We start from the raw sequence: 20853 nt of genomic DNA on the forward strand, positions 1-20853 counted from the left end.
CAAAGCCACCTGGGGAGGCTGCCATCTGCCAGGCCTTCTCTCCCTGCCTTTGAGAATCATTCTCTGTAAAAGAAAATACTCTCTGGAAAAAAAACCAACCACATCCTCATTCTAACTCACTCCTTAATGCAGCTTCACAAAATTTCTGGGACTTGTCTTGGGTCCTTGAAGAGACTAGCTGGGACATAGGTGTACCCCAACATCCACACCCCCTTTCCTTGCCCTCTTTTCCTCAGTGCAAAGACCACTTTTAACAATTTTTTTTTATTAAAATACTGTTATACCCAGTGGAATGCAGCAGCAATCCTGGTACAGGGTGGCATAACAAAACAGCCATGTTTACATTTTAAATATTCACGATAACTTAAACATACAGACACACATCATGGTCTTTGGCAGAAAACATTCACAGCACAAAAAATACTTTAAAAGAAATACCAAATATTAATCCAAAATATATTAAGTTGGTTTTTTTTTCTTTCACAATATTTTTTGCCTTTTTTCTTTTTGCTTTGTAAACAATGCACATGAACCAAATGTATTTTTCAGCTTTAAGCAGGGGTAGGGGAATTAAAAAAAATATGCAATTGTCCAGCAAATGCAAATGTTTAAAAAGGAAACTTGAGGAACCATGGGAATAAAACAACACATACACAACCTAAAAACAATAAGGGAAAAAAAAAACCCAAAGATTCAAGAAAACCTAAAAACATTAAAGACTAAACTGCTAAAATCCACCAATAGTTCCTGGGGCTGAACTGGGGGACTCTTTTAAGACTAGAAGTCCGTCACTGCTGTTGATAGGCTGCCATGTGGGTGCTTCACCCCAATTCCAGAATATCTGGCCTTGCTTCAGGGCGCTGGGCCTGCGTGGCGTGAGGACCCAGCCCCATGGGCGCCATGTTGGAATGGGGGCTCCATTCAGGACTGTTTGAGTCATATCTTCTAGCTCATTAACCAGTTTTCAACAGCATAGCTCCCTGTCCCAAGCCCTCCAGGTAGGAACAAAGAGACTTCTGAGAACAAGACATTTCTCCTGCTTCCTCAGAGAGAACTGGTGTAGGGCAAGGAAGGCCACCCAAGCCCTCATGAGGGCATGGCGGATATCCTCATGTGGTGGCTCATTTCATCTGGCTCAGGGCTTAGAACCAAAACTGATAGGAGGTCCCAGGGACAAGAGCTGTGGAGCCATTTCAAGAGGCTGGTGATGGGGTTCCCATGGGTATTTAATACAGGGCTCAAGACCAGAGGAGCAGACAGCCAAAATCCTGCATTAAAATCCACGGGCCAAGAAGTTGAGGAGGAATAACTGGGAGGCCAGTCAGAAGTTCCAGGAACTGTGGCAGCAGGGACAGGAGAGCACAGTGGAGGAGACAAATCTGAACCAGCATGCCTCAATCTTCCATTCCACAGAAAGGGAATTATATACAAACTGCACACTGTCTCCCACTCAGATGGACCCCTAACCCACACCAAGGGAGAGGTAAGGCAGTGGCTTCTGCAAAACTAACACTCAATTGTCCCCCAAAGATTCAAGTCTTAGTGATTCCAAGGAGGCAGTGAGGAACTGAAGGGCAGATGAGGTGGGCTTGGACCATACTCAGCCAGAGAACAACATGCTGACTTGATTAGTCCACCAGCCACCTGGTGTCCAGGGGCAGCCGTCCTTGGAATTCTGCTCTCCAGACCAGTATATCCCCTCCTTCCCTGTCTGAGTGCCAGCTGGTGAGGGAGGGGCCCAGCTCCTTTCCAAGCTTTCAGTTGCCAGTCTAGCAGCAAGCCTTGGGCGACAGGTAGAGGCTGAATCTTCATTCTCCATAGGCCTGGGAGGAATGTGGGCTGAGAAGCAAAGTTTTCTGGGGCGCTGGTACTTTCACAGCTCTCCTCTCTCCCGTAGCATTCCTCCTGAGCTCCCTGACTGGGTGGTCAATGTGAACCAGTGAGAGGACAGCAATTGGAGAGGGCTGCTGGAAAGGCGGAGAAAGGCAGAGGGCTGAGGAGGGGAGGGAATGGCTCAGAGTCCCCAAGCACCATCTCCTTCAGATCAATATCTCCACCATGTCCGGTAAGTCCTGGACTCTGGATGTAGCTACAGAGTCTGGAGAGAAGAACATAGGCACATGCCAGTGAGTGTTACCAGATCGTTTTTTAAATCCTGGAGTGGTTTTAACATAAAGATCGTTCCTTACCAACCTCCACTGCCTAGGTACCCAGGTTCCCATAACTTGGCTAACTGAGCAGTGCTTGGCTAACTGAGCAGTGCTCGGCTCCCTCTCAGCTACTGGCCCAGACACCCCCTGACACCCCCCAATGTGGAAGATACATTTGTTTATAACTTTGATCGGGTTGGAGGGCTTGGAGGGAGGACAGAGAGTCCTGAGGGAGGCTGCAGCATTCTTTTCATGCCTGTGGTTTCCAGAGATCATGAGGCCCAGGCAAATATGCAGACCAATGTGAAAGGGGGACAGAAAAAGAAATGGCATCTTCTCAAATTTCTCCTTCCTAGACTCCTTTTAAACAAAATCTTCTAACCTGAGAGTGCCACCAGCATAACTCACGAAGCTCCCTTCTCTTAGATATTCAGATTGGCGATTAAATATGTAAGGAAGACTGAGAAAGAGGAGATAAAGTGCCTCCCATCTGGTCGCTTTCTTTTGAATTCTGGATCTATGTCTATTCGTCTACTCAGGCATCCAACCAGCCCTCATGTTCACATTGAGACAGGCCAGGCACCCTACTCCCCTTTATACAGGGCTCCCACGGAGTATGGGCAATAACCTAAGTGGGTCGGGAAGAAAGGGCCTCGGTGTTGCAGTTCACACCCCACTGTGCCCTCCGCCCCGCCTATCACCAATGTCAGGGGGAAGAGTGGGACTTACCCAGAGAGGCTGTTTTCTGGCCACTGCTGCACCCCAGAGGGCTGTTGGGTTCTGGTGCCAGGCAGGTGGAGGTGCTATCTGGTGGGCCTTCAGTCTGGGTGCTCCCATCTCTGCTCCCATGTTTGGCATGGGCAGGGAGGAGAGCTGTGGCTCCTGGCTCCTCTGTGGGTGCCCTGTCTGCTGGAAAGGCAGGAAGTTGGCTGTCACTGTCTTGCTTGTAAGATGTGGCCCCTCTGAAGAGCACCCTAAATTAACTGTGCCTACTGGGACTCAAGGTGATGTGGCTGCTTTTGATCTGCAAGAACTTTAGGATTAATGCTCCTATTTCAAATGGGATTAACTATCAGGTAAGATTGGTCTCCAAATGTTTTGAGTGGTGGAATCCTTCTTTGTAGATTAAATCTTCTAGAGTTTCTGTGGCACCTGCTTAGAAGAAGTGGAGGGGGCTTGCCTAGAAGGTGCATCTGCATAGAAGGTCTGTTTTCTCAGTTAAACGTGTGGGGCCAAAGTGTGATGGAATTTATGCAGAGGCTGAGCACTCTTCTTCACACTGGTAGGATAACTGTGGGCCACAGAGTCACCTGAGCCACAGTATAAGCCAATTCCCCGGGAAGAGGAATCAGGAAGCCCTAACTCCCACAAGCCTCAGTTCTGGGAGGAAAGGTCTGGTGATTAATGTTCAGGCCTGAGTGAAATTTCTTCTTTATCTACTCTACCCACCAGCCTCCTCTCACCTGTAGCCAGCCGAGCAGAGGCATCTGCTTGCCTCTCATTAGCCGAAAACCCTTGCCAGGCCTGGGCTCCTGCCGCTGCAGCCACGAAGACAGACGGCACTGACTTGGCGGGCCGCAGGGAGCCCTGGGTGGCCTTGCCAGGGTCTTTCCTGGAGCGCTGCTGAAGGACCTTGATCACTGCATCCTTCTCCAGGATCTGGGCATGGAGCACCTTTAACCTGAGGGATGACAGGCACGCCCACATCATCAGACTCACACATCCAGGGGTCTCCACCCTGCTCACTTTGCAACAGAAGGAGGAATAGCCCTCCCTACACCCAAGCTGGACCCTCTTGGCCTTATAGCAGGCCTGGAATGAGCTTTCAGAAATCTCATCACAGCTGGAGAACTTGAATGCTCAGAGAGCCCAGGCTTTGAAAACCACCAGTGCATAAGGCCCTGGGCCCCTCTCACACCAGAAAAGACATCAGGGCTAGGTCCTAAGTCACTGGATGATCGCGGAAGGGCGATACTCTAGAGAGGGGAGGTAGAGGCCCAGAGCTTTGGATGCCATCTAATGCCTCCACAGCCAGAAGCTCCCAGGCAAACCAAGGACTCGGTTGGTATTTCTGGGAAAGAGTCTGTTCAGTGCCTGGTGTGCCAGGCATGCAGGGTCAGCTCAGGAGCAGGAGCGATTGCTGAACTGTGTGGGGAGAGGGGCCTGTTTATCAGGGATCAAGAACAAGGCAGGGACTGGATATTGTCACTCCCACCCCCAGTGCCCTGGCATGGCCTGTGATGCCCAACCTGCTTTCCATCTCCTGCTGTCTGTGGCCACCTGCAAGCAGACCCTCATTGAAGCTGCTGCTGGGTGAAGGCTGGGGGGAGTGTCGGATGAGGGTTGTGTCACGCTGGGCGGCAGCTGTGGCAGCTGCATCCATAGCAAACTGCCTCATGGCACGTTCCTCCAAATACTTCTGTTCCCACTTGGTCATATCAGCCTCCAGTGCCAGGATCTGCTCCTCCTTCTCCCGCAGTTGTTCTGACAGCCGCAGGGCACTGAGCTCTGGGGACCCAGCACTGCCACTGCCACCACTGGGGGTACCTGCCTGTCTCTGCAAAGCAAGGAGCACCACGGTCAAGATTGAAGGTTGGGGTGTGGCAGCCACCAGTCCTTGCCTGCCACTTGAGCACTCTCACTTGCACATGTGCGTGCCCATCACACAGTCCCCAACTCCACCTCCACACAGGGACAGAGGGAGCAGCATGGGTCCCCACATCCCGGCCCTGAATCCTGTGGCCATGGGCAAAAGGACACAAGTGACCATATAAATGACCCCCCCAAACTGATAAAGGAGTTGACATCAATAATTACACTGTGACAGGGCGGTGCCTGTGGCTCAAGGAGTAGGGTGCCGGTCCCATATGCCGGAGGTGGCGGGTTCAAACCCAGCCCTGGCCAAAAAAAAAAAAAAAAAAACCACACACACACACACACACACAAATAAATAATTACACTGTGACAACTGGTGTAAACGAGGAAAGAACTGGGCAAACCAGGAGGTTTGGTCACTCTACCTCTGCAGGAGGGGTAGGGTCGGGAGTGGAGACAGAACCCTCTCTGGTTTGTAAACATTAAAAATTATTTATGCAGAAGTCCAAAGTGAGGATAAAGTCTCAAGATCTGGGCAACTGTCTTCTCTCTTGATCTTGGGGAGACATACAGGAACTGGCTAGTCTCTTACACCAAGGTTCCTGATCTACTTTTTCTAGAGATCAAGGACAACAAGCCCTTCTGTTTCTGAACACAGGAGTCCCCCCAGGCCAGACATGGGCCATGTAGCGGAACCTCTGCTAAGCCCGGCGAGTGAGAGGGACCACACAACAAAGGCAGACCTGAGATTAATCACCTTTGCAACCTGCCAAGGGGCCCGTGGACTAACTAGATCTGAGCTAGGACTCCCAGGATGCTTGAACCGAAGTCCAAGAGGAGCAAAACTCCTTAGATGCTGCCCCAGCTCTGCCAGGCTTACCTGCTGTGCACGCAGGGCCTTGAGTTCCTGCTCCAGGCGTGTCCGCAAACGCAGCTCCAGCTGCTCCCTCTTCTCGCAGGCGGCCTGCAGCTGGCCAAGCGCCTGCTGCAGCCGCTCCACCTTCTCTACATAGGCCTGCTTCTTGCGTAGCTCCTCCTCAGCTCGAGCTGCCCGGCCCTGCGCATTGCCCAGGGCCTGCTCCAGCAGCTCGGCCCGCCGCCGCTGGTCCTCTATGGCGCCGCGCAGCAGTGCTAACTCTCGCTCCAGCTTCTCCTGCTCCTGCTGCTGCTCATAGCCTGAGGGGACAGAGGGGCACCATCAGTAATGCTGAACACCCTGGCTGGGCAGCGCCTGTGGCTCAAAGGGGTAGGGCACTGGCCCCATATGCCGGAGGTGGCGGGTTCAAACCCAGCCCCGGCCAAAAACTGCAAAAAAAAAAAAAAAAAAAGTGAACACCCTGGCTGGTCCAGCTGACCACTGGATGAGCACCATTGCTTCTCATCCTCTCATTTCATGGGAGAAGAAACTGAAGCTCAGGTTAAGTTAGAAGTGAATGGCACAGCCAACTCCAGGACCCTTACTCATAATGCCCCTCTGCTGGGACTTGAGTCTGCTATGAAACAGCCTCAAACACTGTCCACCCATGCTAGATACACAATTTCCCTTGAACCTCATCATGACTAGGGCCTGTCACATAGGAACTGGGATGGCCATATCCAGATGGGACAACAGAGGCTCAGGAAAAGAGGGAACATGTGAGGGTGGGAGTGGGAGAGAACCACCAACTGCCCAATGAGCCAGACACTCACACCTTGTTCCACTGAATCCTCTAGTCCCGTGGTTCTCAACCTTCCTAATGCCGCAAACCTTTAATATAGTCCAAAGGTGTCGCAACCCACAGGTTGAGAACCACTGCTCTAGTCCCTCAAGTAGGAAATATGACAACTTACAGGGAAGGAAACAGGAGGTGAAAGGTGTGGCCAAATGGGAACCCAGGTCTCTGGGTCCAAAGGCCCAGGCTACTTCTGGCTATGATGTGAAGCACTTGCAACTACAGGTCACCCAAAGTGGGCTCTCCAGGTCCTTTTGCAGACCCAGGTCTCTCCTGATTCCTGCCATTTTCCTTCCATGGCCTGGGAGACCACTGAGAATGCAACCTCTGAAGCATGATGAAAATTACAATGGTCCGTAGATGTGCATCTGAGGGCCCATCTATCCTGACTCTTAAATCGTCTTAGTAACTTCCCAGAGGAACTCTGCACAGAGAACCTCTCTGCATGGCTGAGAGAGGCCCAGGCCAGACCACAGAGCCCTCTAGGAAATGGTCTCAGCTTCAATCTATCTCTCATACACCTGCCCCTTTGGATTCCAGGCAAGCCCCCTGAGGACGGGTATGGTGTCCACCTTGCTAGAGAGCAGGAGGTGGGCAGGGCTGTAGGGTTGGTCTAAGAAACCCAAAGCCACTGCCTCTACAGCAGCACTCTGATTCAGTGGAATTTTCTGTCATAGTGAAATTGTTGCATACTGTGCCATGCAATGCAGTGGCCACTATGTATGCATGGCTACTGAGCGCTGGAAATATGGCAAGACAAAGAAACTAAATTTTAAATTGTATTTGATATTCATTGATTTCAAGTTCTGGAACAGAAAAGTGAAGGCTTGTGACTCTGGTATGCAGAAGGGAGGATTCATTTTACTCAGGGTCCTGGCAGGGCAGTCACAGAGGCAACCCAGGGCAGTTACAGAGGCAACGCAATGAGTTCTCAGCTCACTCGGGATTTTTGATGACATGAAGGGATGACATGGAGGGATGACATTTTTTGGCATGGAGGGAAAAGATGGGGAAGTCCAATAATAATGAAAATGAACCGTTCATATGCTGCTGGCTTAAGGTCCAGTGAGTGGAAAAGAGGGGAGCTAGAGGCTTGAGCCCAGATGGTGGCCTGCTTCCCATGTGGGTTCACAAGAGCCCCACAGCTTAAGTTGCATAAGGCCTGGATCTCGTTCCAGCCTTAGAATGACCCTGAACTTGAGGCTCAGAGAGAGAAGAAACACACCCAAAGGGGAAGAGGTAGCAGAGTCAGGGCTTAAGCCTGAAGGCCAGATCCCCAGAGAGGCAGGGCCTGTGCAGAGGGCCAGAGGGGCTAGCTGGCTTGCCTAGGAGGAAAATCAGATGGCATTGTTGGTAATGGTCACACTTCCCTGGTGCTGACCCCCCGAAAAGGTCAATGATTCCCTGAGAATTCTCTATTTTCCCCGTTGTCCTTTGGAATGGATATTGAGGTGCAAAGAATTGCTGCTTTGGTTTCCTCAGTCCTTTCAGAGGGACTGATGGACCCAGTCCTCCACTTCCAGAAGCCTCCTGCAACCTCTAAGGCCCTGATGGAAATTGGGAGGCTTCAGACTCTAGGCACTCCCAGCCACCAGGGCTCTGAAAAAACCACAAGCCTGGGGAATCTTGGGGAGGAGAGCTCCTCAGCAAGATGTACATGGCCAGGGTCTTTGTGGGAGAGAACGCAGGAAACTAGTGGAGGGGGCAGGGCAGCAGGAAGGCAGAGGGAGGAGCGGAAGTGATGTGCCCAGGGCCAGTGGTCCCCTGCCCCATCTCCTGGTCTCCCTTTGTTCACTCTTTCTCCTCCCAAAGCCTGGTGAAGGCAGAGCTGAAAGCAGAGTGCACCAGAGAGGTGGGGGGCAGGCCGGAGTGGAACAGCCCACAGCTCTGGAATGCCAGGCATTCAGGTCACCCGCTGCCAGATTAATGGCTCCAGAGAGGAGCCAAGAACAGCCAGGCTCAGGCTGCTCCCCAGGGAGCGGAAACACCTCCCAGTGGCCTCCCCCACCCCCACTCCTTTGCAATCTCCCTGACTTCCTTTCTTTGGCAGAGCCAGGCCTCAAAAGTTGGCCCTACCACACAGGACACCCCCAATTTGTTCCCCTCTAGCAATTCCTTCTCCCCAGGCTCCCAAGGACAACCCAGGATGCCTCCACCCCCTTCTCCCTCAGTCCCATCTCTTCCCTCTGCTACCTCCCCACATCCAGCCAGGACAGCCAGCCTACCAAGAGCCAAGAGTCCCACCTCTTCTGTCTCCTCAGTGTTGTTCCCCCAATTCCTGCTCTGAGCTTTGACTCCTCCTTGAAGGAGGACAGGGGTGCTCCAGCCAGAGCTGAGTCGTTAAGCTGCTCCTCCCCAGTTGTGGACACCCTCTACCATCTGCGCCACTCACACTGGGTTCCTGAATCCCATCCTTCCTCAAATCCACCTGACACCAACCACTCCCATCCTGCTTCTCTACAAATACCCTGAACATACTTCAGCTCACAGCAGGTACATATAGCAGGAGCTCAATAAATAACTGCTCTCACAGTCTCTTCTAATTGCTAGAGCATCTTCCTCCTCCTGAATACAGGGCTCCCCTTGCTGCCTATCCCCCACCTCCATGCCCTTCTCAACTATTTCTTCATCCCTGGCCCACTCTCCACCCCTGCCGTCCCCACAGAGCCTCTCTCTCAGGCCACCAGAGACCTCCTAATCACCAGTGTCTAGGACCACAAATGCCCTTGTTCTCTTGAATCTGTGGGAAACTGCTTGTCCCTGAAGCTCACCCTCTCTCTTGGCCTTCCTGTTGCAGTACCTGCCAGATGCTTAGCACAATTCTGCTAATGAACAAATGATTGAATAAATAAATGGACTAGTCCATGAACTCATCTACCCTTCAAGGATGCTTGGATCAACCCCTTTAGGGAGAAGCCTCCTAAACCTCTTTTTTTTTTTTTTTTTTTTTTTTTTTAATTGTTGGGGATTCATTGAGGGTACAATAAGCCAGTTACACTGATTGCAATTGTTAGGTAAAGTCCCTCTTGCAATCATGTCTTGCCCCCATAAAATGTGACACACACTAAGGCCCCACCCTCCTCCCTCCATCCTTCTTTCTGCTTCCCCCCCCATAACCTTAATTGTCATTAATTGTCCTCATATCAAGATTGAGTACATAGGATTCATGCTTCTCCATTTTTGTGATGCTTTACTAAGAATACTGTCTTCCACTTCCATCCAGGTTAATACGAAGGATGTAAAGTCTCCATTTTTTTTAATGGCTGAATAGTATTCCATGGTATACATATACCACAGCTTGTTAATCCATTCCTGGGTTGGTGGGCATTTAGGCTGTTTCCACATTTTGGCAATCTCCTAAACCTCTTTTAAAAAAGTATCTGTAGGGTGGTGCCTGTGGCTCAAGGAGTAGGGCACCAGCCCCATATACTGGGGGTGGCGGGTTCATGCCCGGCCCAAGCCAAAACTGCAAAAAATAAATAAATAAAACGCATCTGTAGGTTAAGCTATAGGACCACATTTCTGGCTATTTCAGGGGCCTTTGTTTAGCTATCTTGTGAGGACCCAGTCCTACCATGCCCCTCAGCTTCTCACATTCCCACTGGGCACCCTCAACCAACTCTCTGGTTGGTTTCCCTCTGGTATCAATTGATCTTCCCAATAAATACAGACCTTATTCCTCTATGGAAGCCACCCCTCCCCCACGATCCAGCCCAGTGTGGCATATAGTAGGCACTCTATAAATCTGTGTCCAGAGTGCTGCTTTGCCAGGAGGGCCCGTCCTCACTGTCCAGAGGGGCCCCAGTGGTCCCACCACCTCCACACCTAGCCAGGGTTCTTAGTGGGCCCTCTACTCACTCTGAGCAAGCAGCTTGGCCACCATGTCCTGACTGCCCGCCTGGGCCTCCTGTGTCTTGCTTGCCAGACGGCGATTTGCAGATTCCAATCTCTCTGTTTCAAGTGAAGGAACAATGTTTTACCAGCGAAGCTGCCTCCTTGGGGTTTTGCTTGAGGCTCTATCTATGGGGATTCATCCTCCACTCTTGGGATAGGCTCATAGGAGAGCCCCAGCTTCATCAAAGGCCATGATCTGGGCTACATGATGGGTGCTCCACGAGAGGATTTTAGGTCCAGACCACAGGGACAAACTTCTCTGTCAGGGTGACTCCCAAGGAATCTCAGCCTGGCCCCCTGAGTCATTTGCACTTATTTTTGCAGAGAACAGAGATTCTGAATTTCCCCAGAATACAGGAACCAAGCCCTTTGTGGACACTCCGTAACCCTCCACCTGCACGACCAGAACTCACCTCTGAGATCCCGGTTGAAGTCCTGCAGCCTCCTCATTTCACTGTCCATCTTGTTCCGCATGGTCTTCTCCAGGGCCTCGCGTTTGGAAGAGGTTCTTGTCAGGCCCTCATGGGCCTCAGAGAGCCGCTGGATTTCACTCTCCAGCTGCAAGAGGTAGACAGCAGAGCTGAAGGAAGAGGAGGGCTCCCAGGGGTCAGAAAAGGTGCGAGATGAGAGGAGAGGTTACGAAGCAGAAGCAAACAGTCCAGGCGGCTATGGTGGGAATGGCAGAAGCCTGTAGCCTCCTGAGATGGACTGGACTTCTCAGATCAGTAAGTGAGGAACCTAGCAGTTGCCCCAAGGACCTGCTAGGTCCCCTCTCTCCTCCCTCTCTGTGTCTCTGTCTGCTCCATGTTTCTGTGTGTCTCTATTTCTCTGTCCTCTGTCTCTGGAAAGTGGCACCTCCAGGGTAACTAAACTTGGCTTTCCTATGCCCCATATCCAGAAAAAAGCATTTTCCTTTTGGCTGGCTTATGCCAAGAAATTTGGGCACTGTGGGACAAGAGTGGGCACAAAAGACTGCAGCCACATTCTGGGTGGTCTGACTTATCTTGGACACTACAGGACAGTCATGGGAGGCCTGAGGTCATCTGCTAAAGCTGAGTCTTAGCGCTGAACCAGAAAACCTTCACTCAAGGTGGCACCAAACCAGAAACTGAGCTGCTTCTCCCTGGATGTGCTCCTGACTGTGGCCATCCATCCAGAGGGCCAGCCTGGGCCCAGCTGCCCCTCCCATTTGGCGCTGGCAGGTTCTGCACGTGCTTCTAGCTGGCCTGCAATTCCAACAAGTTGCTCGTTTTCATCCAAGAGGAGTGGCTTTTTCTTTGGCCAGGGCTGGCATGGAACAGACTTGCTGTTGTATGGGGGATACAAAGGGCTCTCTGTGGGAGGTGTCCACAGGAGGGGGTGTGTGCAGGGCAAGGGTGCAAGTGTGCAGTGAGCTAGTGAATGGGATCTTTATAACCATCACTGGCCAGCAACTGCTCATACTCCAGGCCTGCTCTGCCTCCTCTCGGTTGGACCCCAGCTGTCTGGAGTCAGCTCCATGGGGTGGTTGAGGGGTGAGGGAGATGGCAGGCAGAGGGTAGGGGAAGAAATGCTGCCAGACACAGACTTTTGGCCAGTCCTTGCAGTCTCTCTACTGCCCCCCACAGGGCCTACCTTCTCAATGCGGCCAGTCTTCTCCGCTGAGCTCTCCAGTTCCCTCTGCAGCCTCTCATTGTCTCTCTGCAGCCTGGCATTTTCCCTTAGCACAGCCTCCATTTGGGCCAGGTGGGTACTGCCTGAGGTGGCCGAGGAAGCCTGGGCACTTGCTGGCCCTTCTACCCCAGGTGGACCAAGGGTGCCCAGGGGGCCATGGCTGAGCGTGGCTGGATGTGCAGGTGGAGGGTGCTCCTGGGGCTGCTGCAAATACTGGTACTGCTGTGGCTGCTGGAGGAACACAGGAGGCACCTGGGCCTGCAGGATCCTGGGGAACAAAGGAGATGGTGCTCAGAAGCCACACAGGTCCCACCCCAGAGTAGTCTCCTGGGCATACTCAGGAAGCAAACTCCAAACTCCATTTCACTTGTCTCAAGACTTGTGAGACCTTCAAAGGCCAGACAGCAGGGCTGGAGGGGATTAGTGTCAGGACATTTTTTCCTGCCCAGCCTCACTGTGGCCAAGGCCTTGGGGATCAGCCTGAGCAATCCTGCACCTCCTAAGCAACTAATGCTTAAATAAGGCATCTTAAAAAAAACATAATCTGACATCTCTAATTAGTGCAAGGCTCTCTGTGGAGGCCACATCTATCATGACTAAGTATACAGCCTTCCAGGGCCCAGGAGCCACCTACCCTGTGTCTGTTACAAGATGCCAGTTTCAGGACTGCCAAAGCAGCACACTCAGGTTTTCTTTTCTCTCTCCTATTTCAGGTTCTGCCACCCTCCTCAGAATCATTTTTAGAAGTCTCAGTTCAGGTAGAGAAGTGAAACAGATGTCAGGGTAAGAGACTGAGCTCTAGAGTCAGATAATTAAGGAGGTTCTAATCCTGGCTCCTGCTGCGGAGCCTCCTCCTCCTTGCTGTTAATCTCAGCAAGTGTCCCGGCCCCATGGGGGTGGAGGGGGAAGTCCTCTGCTAATCAGAGGGTCTCCAGCATTGTGGGGGCTTGTGAGGACTGCACCACGCCAGGCAGGTGGAGAGTACTCCAGAATGGCAGCCTGTCCTCTACCTCTCCTAGGAGGGACCTCAGCTTACTTAAAGGGTAAATGTGAACCAAACACTGGATGTTCTTGGGAGTAGGGGCTGCCTCTGGATTATTACAGCAGCTGAACTCAGGGGACCACGTTCTACTGGCCTCTGGCCCTGGTGTAACATCACTCCCAGGGCTCTGTGTTGAAGAATGAACAGCAAGGGCGTGGGGAGTCCAGGGGCCTTTCTGGGGCCTTGTGACTTCCAGTGTCACAACTCTTCAGTTTTGCAAAGAATTTTCCAAGTCACAGAAGCCCCACAAAAAATTAATTCTGCTTCTGGGCCCATCAGCTCAGAACTCCTGCTCACCTGACCCTTCTGGTCCCTGCCGCTCCCTTGCTCTTCTCAGAACCTCAGGCTAAAAAGAAAAGTCCCTGCCTCTAACCTCCTGACAATCTTTATCTGATCAGCCAAAAGCAAAGGCTGGGAAGATGTATTTCTCCTACTACCTGAGGCAGGAAGCATCCAAACTCTCCCTCCTTTGCTAAATGTGGCCATTCCTGGGGTTGCTTCAAGAACTTGCTCCCCCCATGCACTGGGCCAGGCAGGCGCAACTGGCATTCTTTGGGGATGACTTTTGTGGCTCCTTTCCCTTCACACTTGCTCTCCCTTCCCCCTGGTCCTACCCACCCCCCTTTGTTCTCCTGCAGGCCACTTCCTTGCCATGATTATTATCTTTTCCTGACAGCATTCAATAGGCTGGTCTGAAAGAAGAAACCACAACTCAGTTTCCGAAATTCTTCCCGGACAGAGCCCTGAGAAGGGAGATAAGGTGGGAGGCTGGAGTGGGTGGAGGTTGGAGGAAAACTACGAGCCTCCAACCTCTGGTTCCTCCATACCAACACCATCATGTCAGTCATTTCTCGAGAGCAAGGAAAGGCATCTTCCCTAGGAAGGCCAAATGGTGGGAAAGTGGGTGACTAAATGAATACTCAGCAGACATGAAGAGAGAACCCGATTGTGCTCTTGGGCAACCTGAGGAAGAGCCTAAAATCCTTGGGCCCCACTGGTGGCGTTTCCTGGACTCTTGTGGGGTGGGATGGGGCAGCAATGTCTGCTGGGCCAGGTGAGAAGCCTGAGGCAGAGCCTCATTTCTAGGAACCTGTATTTCTGCAAACTGTCTGGGGTTCTTGACTGCCCCCCCCCGCCTTTCTGCTTCTGTTCTGGCCCCTCATAATCCATACTCTACATTTCCAGAGGGGCCTTTAGAAAGATAAAACAAATCACATCCTCTAATGCTTCTCTTCACACCCAGAATCAAACTCCAAGTCCCTAGCCTGGCCCAGTAGTCACTCCTGAGCCTCTGCAGAAATGGGCTCACCTTTACCCAAATCTTCTCCCACAATAGGCTGAGGCACATGGAACACACAGAAAAACATGAAAGGAAATGAACAGTAGGGACAGGGCAGCTCGTCCCCCGTTGTAGGATAAGGAGAAGTCTCTGAAGAGGCCACATGGTTCTTCTGGCCTCCAGTTAGGAATGTATCCCAATTAATAGAAAGCAAGCTGTCCACTTTTTTCTTTAAACAAAAAGAGAAGGCAGTCCTTTTCTTTCTTTCCGTTTTTTTTTTTTCTTTTTTTTTTGGAAGCTACTTACTACTTGGAAACAATTTGGCAATGATTGCCAACCTTGTCTTTAGAAAGGTCTTCTGGAAATCTAACCTTTAACCCCCTGCTGCAATTCATGTCTTCTGGGAACCCTAGTTACCAGAATGCTACAGCAAAGCTGACAATGATGTCTATCTCTAAATTAAGGCAAGAGGTGCCACTAGCTTTTTTATGTGACCTTGGCTAAGTCCCTCTCTCCTCCAGGCAAGAGCTCTCCCATCTCAGAGAAGGAGGGGGTTAGATCATGCCACCTCTGGAGGTGGTGGGGAACCTTGCCAGCTCTGACACAGGAATGATCTTAAGGCTCTCCTCCCGGGGAGAACTTCACTGGAGGAAAGGCAAGAGGTTGAAAGACCAAGGTGGGGCAGTTACCTGACTTCAGCATGCTGGAAGTGTGGGTTGTTGTGCCGGTACCTCGGGTCACTGACAGCAGTGGTGGTCTCATGAGCTAGCATGACGTGTGGATACTGAGGTGGGGGTCCACGGGGCTCCGGGCCCTCAGCAGGGGGGCCCCTGGGTAGGGGTCCCTGCTGGCTGCGGGCCAGCTGTGGGAAGCTGTGGGAGGAGCTCATGTGGCTGGGGGCGCGGGCGCCATTCCTCTCCAGGGACAGCTGCAGGAGCCGTTCACTCAGGGAGCGCACATGCCCATGCCTCAGCTCCCGCAGAGCCTCATCCTGCCGCCGACTGCCTCCAGGAGCCCCGCGAGGATCCCGGTCCCCAACATGTGGCCGCTGCCCTGCCTGCTGGGCTGCATAGTACTGTGAGTGGGCTTTGGCTTCCTCATAGGTGGGCAGTTCTTCGCCCTTGCTGGGCTGTGGGCATAGCCGGTAGAGGGTGTTCTCTGCCAGGTGGGTCTCAGCACCCTGGTGCTCCTGGCCCTGGGGCTCTTGCCTCGTAGCCTGTTGCAGCACCTGACTGTCCTCAGGTGCCAGGATCTCTAGGGAGGCCTGGGGGCTCCCTGTGCCTCCAGCTCCAGCCCCACCCCGCAGAGCCTGCTGCTGGATGGCCAGCAGCGTGCGGGTCTCAGTCAGGTTGCCATAGCGCAACTGCTCCTGGATGAGGCGGTGCAGGACTGTCCCCGAGGAGTCTTCCAGCGTCCTCATGCTTCTTCGGCTGGCACCCACCTGCCTGGACAATGGCCAGCAACACCTGGCCCCAGAGCAGCTGGCAAAGGAAAGAGACAGAAAAGCAATCAGCAGGAGCCCATGTGAAAAGGGAGAACTTTCTATTATTACAATCTGGTTGAAAGCAGACAGGTGAAGACCTAGGCTGGGGGTTCATGTTGCTACCTACTGATTAAGGCAGGTTCCCTAACTTCTGAGCCTCTGTTTCTCCATCAGAAAAATGCAAAGAATACCACTTGCCTAGTAGAGTTAAGAATGAAAAGCAGTGCTCTTGAGCTCTTGGTAAATACTGGGCAAATGATTAACATTATAATGGTGTTCATGGAGACTTAACTAAGGCTGAAGAAAGACAACAGTAAGCCAGAAGGCAATCTACCAGGAACCACAGCCCCCTACAGTCAGCCACCTATCAGACAGCCTAATGACTGACTCCAGGCTAGGCCTAGTTCAGATCTAACCACTTTACTAACCAGTCCTAAGCTGGAAGGACCCCAGTTTATTAGCAGGTGATAAAGAGTGAGCACAGTCCAGTAGAAGTCCTAGGAAAATGCTCCTAGGACCTTTTGAAGAAGGAAGCATGCCCAAGTCTAGCCTCGGCACAATCACCCTAGCACCCTCTGCCCTCCTGAGCCCTCTGCCCACTTCTCTCACTCTCCTTGAACAAGAGGACAAATCTGGGCTCTGCCTCATCAAGGGTTGCTGATAGAATGAATGAATCTGGAGTTCTGTCACAGGATGACCTTGGCAGGCGCTTTGCAAAGTGAACAGGTAGAAAGAGGAATTGCACCTGAATTGGAGAATAGAGATGAAAAAAGGAAGGCTATAATAGGACAATGGTTTTGTGAGATAAGGCAAAAAAATGCTACCCATTAAGGTTAGTGGGTCAATCATCTAACTCTCCATGACAACTGCAGGGAGCCCCAGGAAAAATGATGGCACGATGTCTTTAATTTGATGATTACTTCTGTGCTCATTGGCCTGCGCACGCACACACCCACCCCTCTGATACTTGCCCCAAACCCCGTCCTCTAGACACAGAGGAGATGGGCACTCAGTGTCTTTCTGGACATCAGCGTCAAGAAAGCTCATCTTAAAAATAAAGAAAGAAAGGGGCGGTGCCTGTGGCTCAGCGGGTGGGGCGCCGGTCCCATATGCCGGAGGTGGCGGGGTTCAAACCCAGCCCCGGCCAAATTAAAAAAAATAAAGAGAGAAAGAAAGAAAGAAAGAAAGAAAGCCCATCTTGACCTGGGCAAACTAGAGTTAAGAGAGAAATGGGGAGCCTGTTTGTTGCAGGGACTTAGGGCTAAGGGCTGAGGACTGTGGGCCTAAAGCGCAGGGAGATAATGTCGCAAGGAAGGTGGGATATTATCTCTTCTAAGCCTGGGCTCCCAGTGGCTCATGGCCTGGAAGAAGGCTGCCCACCTCCCTCACCCACCTTCCTTTCTACAGTCTCCTCCAGCACAAACCTCTAAAGGGGATTCAGAGAAAATCAAACACAATCCACACTGTGGCAGTCCTGTGCGCATAGTGAATATGGCCCCTCCTCCGCCACCACAGTAGCCCCAGTGCCCTGCCTCAGTTTGAACTTGGTGTATAGACAGAGCAACCATTCCCAATTCTCTCCCACCCCCGCCAGGACTCCAGATGCCCAGAGCTGGGGAGTGAGGGATGAGTATAGACTGCACCTCGGTACTCACCCTTCCTGGCACCCAACCCACCCTCCCCCTCCCTCAACGAGAAGTACAAGTGTCACTACTACTACCTCCAGAGTTACCAGAGGCAAAAAAAGCAACCAAGATTCAATCTTCCCGGTTTCACCTGCAGGCATTTCCTAAGTTAATCACTGTCGGGCTGACGCCGCAGAGAATAGGGGAGCGGCAAGAAGGAACACAGAGCCTTCCCCGTAGGTTCCCAGCGCGCCAACCCCGTGAGCCGACTGAGTGCAAGGAACACGTCCGAGGCCTCTAGCTGCGAATTTGTCCCAGGGAAGCCCCTCCACTGCGCATCCTTTCAGATCAAAGGGCTGAGAGGTTACTAAAATCTGCTTCTCTGACCCGGGCGCTGCATCTCTGCCGCGCCCGCTGAAAACACGCACCTCTGGCCTTGGCCTGGGCTCCCACGCGCTTAAGGAACCAGAGTCTCCAAAGCGGATCGCACCGCGCCGAGCACGAGCACCCGTAGCCGCCGGTGCGCCTGGGGCGAGCCGGTGAGGGTAGCCTGCGGCCCAGAGAGGTCTATAAACGCCGCGGGTCCGCCTCCCTCCCTCCCTGCCGAGCCCTCTTTGTTTTCCAAATACTCCAGCGCTGACGTCACCAGGCTGGACAGCAGGCTGCATTCTTTCTAAGTGAGAGCCAATTCGTGGCTCCAGAGAGGATTTTCCAAGGAAGACAAAGAGGAATTCTTGGGGCTAATAGGGGGCATAGGCACCTGTGACCCACCCCCACCAAATCAGCCCCCCACGGCCCTGCAACTAGAACTCCAAGAGGCGCCCCCAGCTCTGTTCCGCGCCACCACTGTCCGCACACCCGGCCCGACCCACAACCGCAAACACCAACCCGCTTTCCCCCCAGTCTGCTCCCTCCCTCAGCTCCAGGGGCCTCGCGCGTCTGAGAGCCCCCCCGGAAGCGCACGCCGAACGGCCCATGCCCGGCACCGCGGCTGCATCGCCAGGCGCCCCGAGGACGCTGGGTCCACGGAGCTGACTCCCGGAAAAGGCCGCCGCGCTGGGACACGTCCCTGGCGGCTCGCGCGCTCTCCGGGCGCCCAGCGGCCTTCCTTACCGCTGCGGCCCGCGGGTGCCCCGCGCAGTCGGACCCGACGACCGCACAGCCCGCCTCGGCTCCGCTCGGCTCAGGGCGGAGATGTGCTCTCTGCCCTGGCGCCGACGCTCTGGCTGTTCGCGCCCCAGCGCGCAGCCCCAGGGTCGGCCCGCGCTGGAGGCGGCTGCTATGCCAGGAATGTGAGAGTTTCAGGTTCCCCCTAGGGATCAAAGCGAACCACAAATAACCTCTCAGCGCGCCGCCCTCCTCCGCCCTCCGCCTCCTCCTGCGCCCTCCTCCCGGCCCCCGCCTTCCTCCCGGGAGGCGGCGCTGCGGGCCAGGCGCCCAGCCGGCCCCGAGCTCCGTTCCCCAGCCGCCCAGCGCCCTCGAGGCCGCGCTGTGTTCCTTCTCTGTCCCGTTTGCCGTCCGAGCTGCTGGGGACCATTTAATACAACTCGGCCCGCTACTGCCCCCACTCCCGTTCCCGACTCGCTCTTCATTCCTAAACCCAACCGCGAGACGAAAACAAGGGATGGACAACGTGTGTCCCAAGGATTGCTTGGGAGGGGGCTCCGGCGGTGTGTGTGTGGGGGAGTGGGGGACATTGCAAAGGAGCGCACATGCGCTCAGCTTGGACAGTGCCGGGGGCGAGGAGGTACCTGCGCTCCCAGCCAGGTAGCCTCTCCCCTAACCCCCACTGCTTTCAACTCCCGGCAGTAACTTTTGAATTGCACTTTGTTTATAAACACCGTCACCAACTCACAGGAAGTATGAATCTGGGCTGAAAAAATCTGGTTAATTTTACCCACCTGAATCATCCGCCCTCTGGCGCTTTGTCCAACCCTTCCCCGAGGTATTCATCCGCGCCCCTTTCGCAGAACACCGTGCGCTGTAGCCCGCTTCTCGCCCAGTCATTCCATTCAGCCCTCCCAGGCACTTTCCGCGGGAGTTCTATCATCCCTGTGTTATAAACGAAGAAACCAAGGCTCGGAGAGGTTAAGCAGGTTCCCCATAGTCACTCATAGAGAGCCAGGTAACCACTAGACTGCACGTTGTCACATTCTCAAAATCCTTCGTGGCCACCAGAATCCGGGATCTCTAAACAGAGAAGACGCTAGGAGCATTCTCTCTCCACCTGCCTTCTCCCTGTTCTGGTCTCTTCCACAAGGATATGACAGAGGAAACCCCTTTTTCCAGAAAGCCTGCTCTGACACACCTCCCCATTCCCACCAGCTCTCTGCGCTATTCCTGAGCCTCACCATACAGGGCCCTCACAACAGGCCAGTGGCCTCTGTCCTTCTGCAGAGTTAGGGTTGATTTCTACCCCTGCTGAGTCTTCCCCTCCTCCCCTCAATTCACTAGGGGGAACCAGAAACAGGAGAACTTGTGCAAGCTCAATAGCCAGAGACAGTGTTAATTTGTAATAAAGCCCTTCCAAAACGTGTGTGTATGTAGTTTACTTAGAACCAAATATTGTGTTTCAAATAGTAATTGGATCTGAGACAAATTAGCAAATGGATTATTTGTGTCAAACTAGGGGATTTTTGACCATCCAAGGACCATCCTACAAAGAAAAGCTACGGCTAGTACACCACTATGTTAACTAGGTACAATAGGCAGGGATTTTATAAGTGTAAAGGAGGTGGTCCTCAGGTGACCTTACCTTATGGACAACATTCTTCTTGGAAACCCTTCGTGGAGGTATGAAAGTGGGTGTGGGCATGTACTCTTTGAGATTGCAAATTCAGGGGAAAGGCGTCTTTCAGGGGCATTGGAGGGGCACCTGGCAAAATGCTTGACAAACATTCTTGAGATGGTTGCAGAAAGGGGCCAGTTTAAGGCAGCTAGAACCAAAGAGGTGCACCTTGGAGCAGGCAAGCCTGGGGTAGATCAAAACAGGCCCCGTGACTGTTTACCTCTGAGTCTGAAAGGGACAGAAGGAGGACAGGGATCCAAAACCCAGGTGGGAAATTTGCATGTACTTTTACTCTTTTTCTTATCTCCTCCTCTCTGCCAGAAGGACTGAGGGCAGGACCTCACAGGCAGGGCCAGGCTCGGAGCCTCAGTGGAGCCTGACTGAGCTAGCAGCCACACCTGGCTCTGTAGGGTGGTTTGGTGAGGGGATGACCCCAGCTCACATGTACCACAGATAAGTGTGCACAAGAGGACACTGGGCTGACCAGCCACCCATTTGCATATGAATCTTCCCTTATAGCAGGGGGAGACAGAGGATCACTTAGTGAGCCAGGACTTCCTTTCTTTCTTTCTTTTTCTTTTTCTTTTTTGAGACAGAATCTCACTATGGTGTCACAGCTCATACCAACCTCA

General features: G+C 52.8%; 1 protein-coding gene across 5 annotated transcripts; it reads right to left on the reverse strand.

Annotated features, from left to right (window-relative positions):
- Positions 1 to 245: 245 nt before the first annotated feature.
- AMOTL2 (angiomotin like 2) lies at positions 246 to 18750 on the reverse strand. Of its 5 annotated transcripts, none has more exons than XM_053600686.1 (11): positions 18547 to 18750; positions 17862 to 17983; positions 15015 to 15806; positions 11966 to 12272; positions 10765 to 10909; positions 10316 to 10408; positions 5626 to 5921; positions 4400 to 4707; positions 3614 to 3831; positions 2880 to 3059; positions 246 to 2098 (listed from the first exon to the last, which is right to left on the reverse strand). In XM_053600686.1, exons 3-11 carry the CDS (start codon positions 15743 to 15745, stop codon positions 2040 to 2042), a joined length of 2337 nt encoding a protein of 778 aa, XP_053456661.1. In that variant the 5' UTR covers positions 15746 to 15806; positions 17862 to 17983; positions 18547 to 18750; the 3' UTR covers positions 246 to 2039. The 5 variants fall into 5 exon arrangements, with proteins under 5 accessions (XP_053456661.1, XP_053456659.1, XP_053456662.1 ...); XM_053600684.1 differs by having other exon boundaries at positions 15015 to 16553; XM_053600687.1 differs by lacking the exon at positions 17862 to 17983 and having other exon boundaries at positions 2880 to 3056.
- Between the last annotated feature and the right edge of the window lie 2103 nt (positions 18751 to 20853).

Source organism: Nycticebus coucang, chromosome 8, assembly GCF_027406575.1.
Source record: "Nycticebus coucang isolate mNycCou1 chromosome 8, mNycCou1.pri, whole genome shotgun sequence".
Classification (NCBI taxonomy): Eukaryota; Metazoa; Chordata; class Mammalia; order Primates; family Lorisidae; genus Nycticebus; species Nycticebus coucang.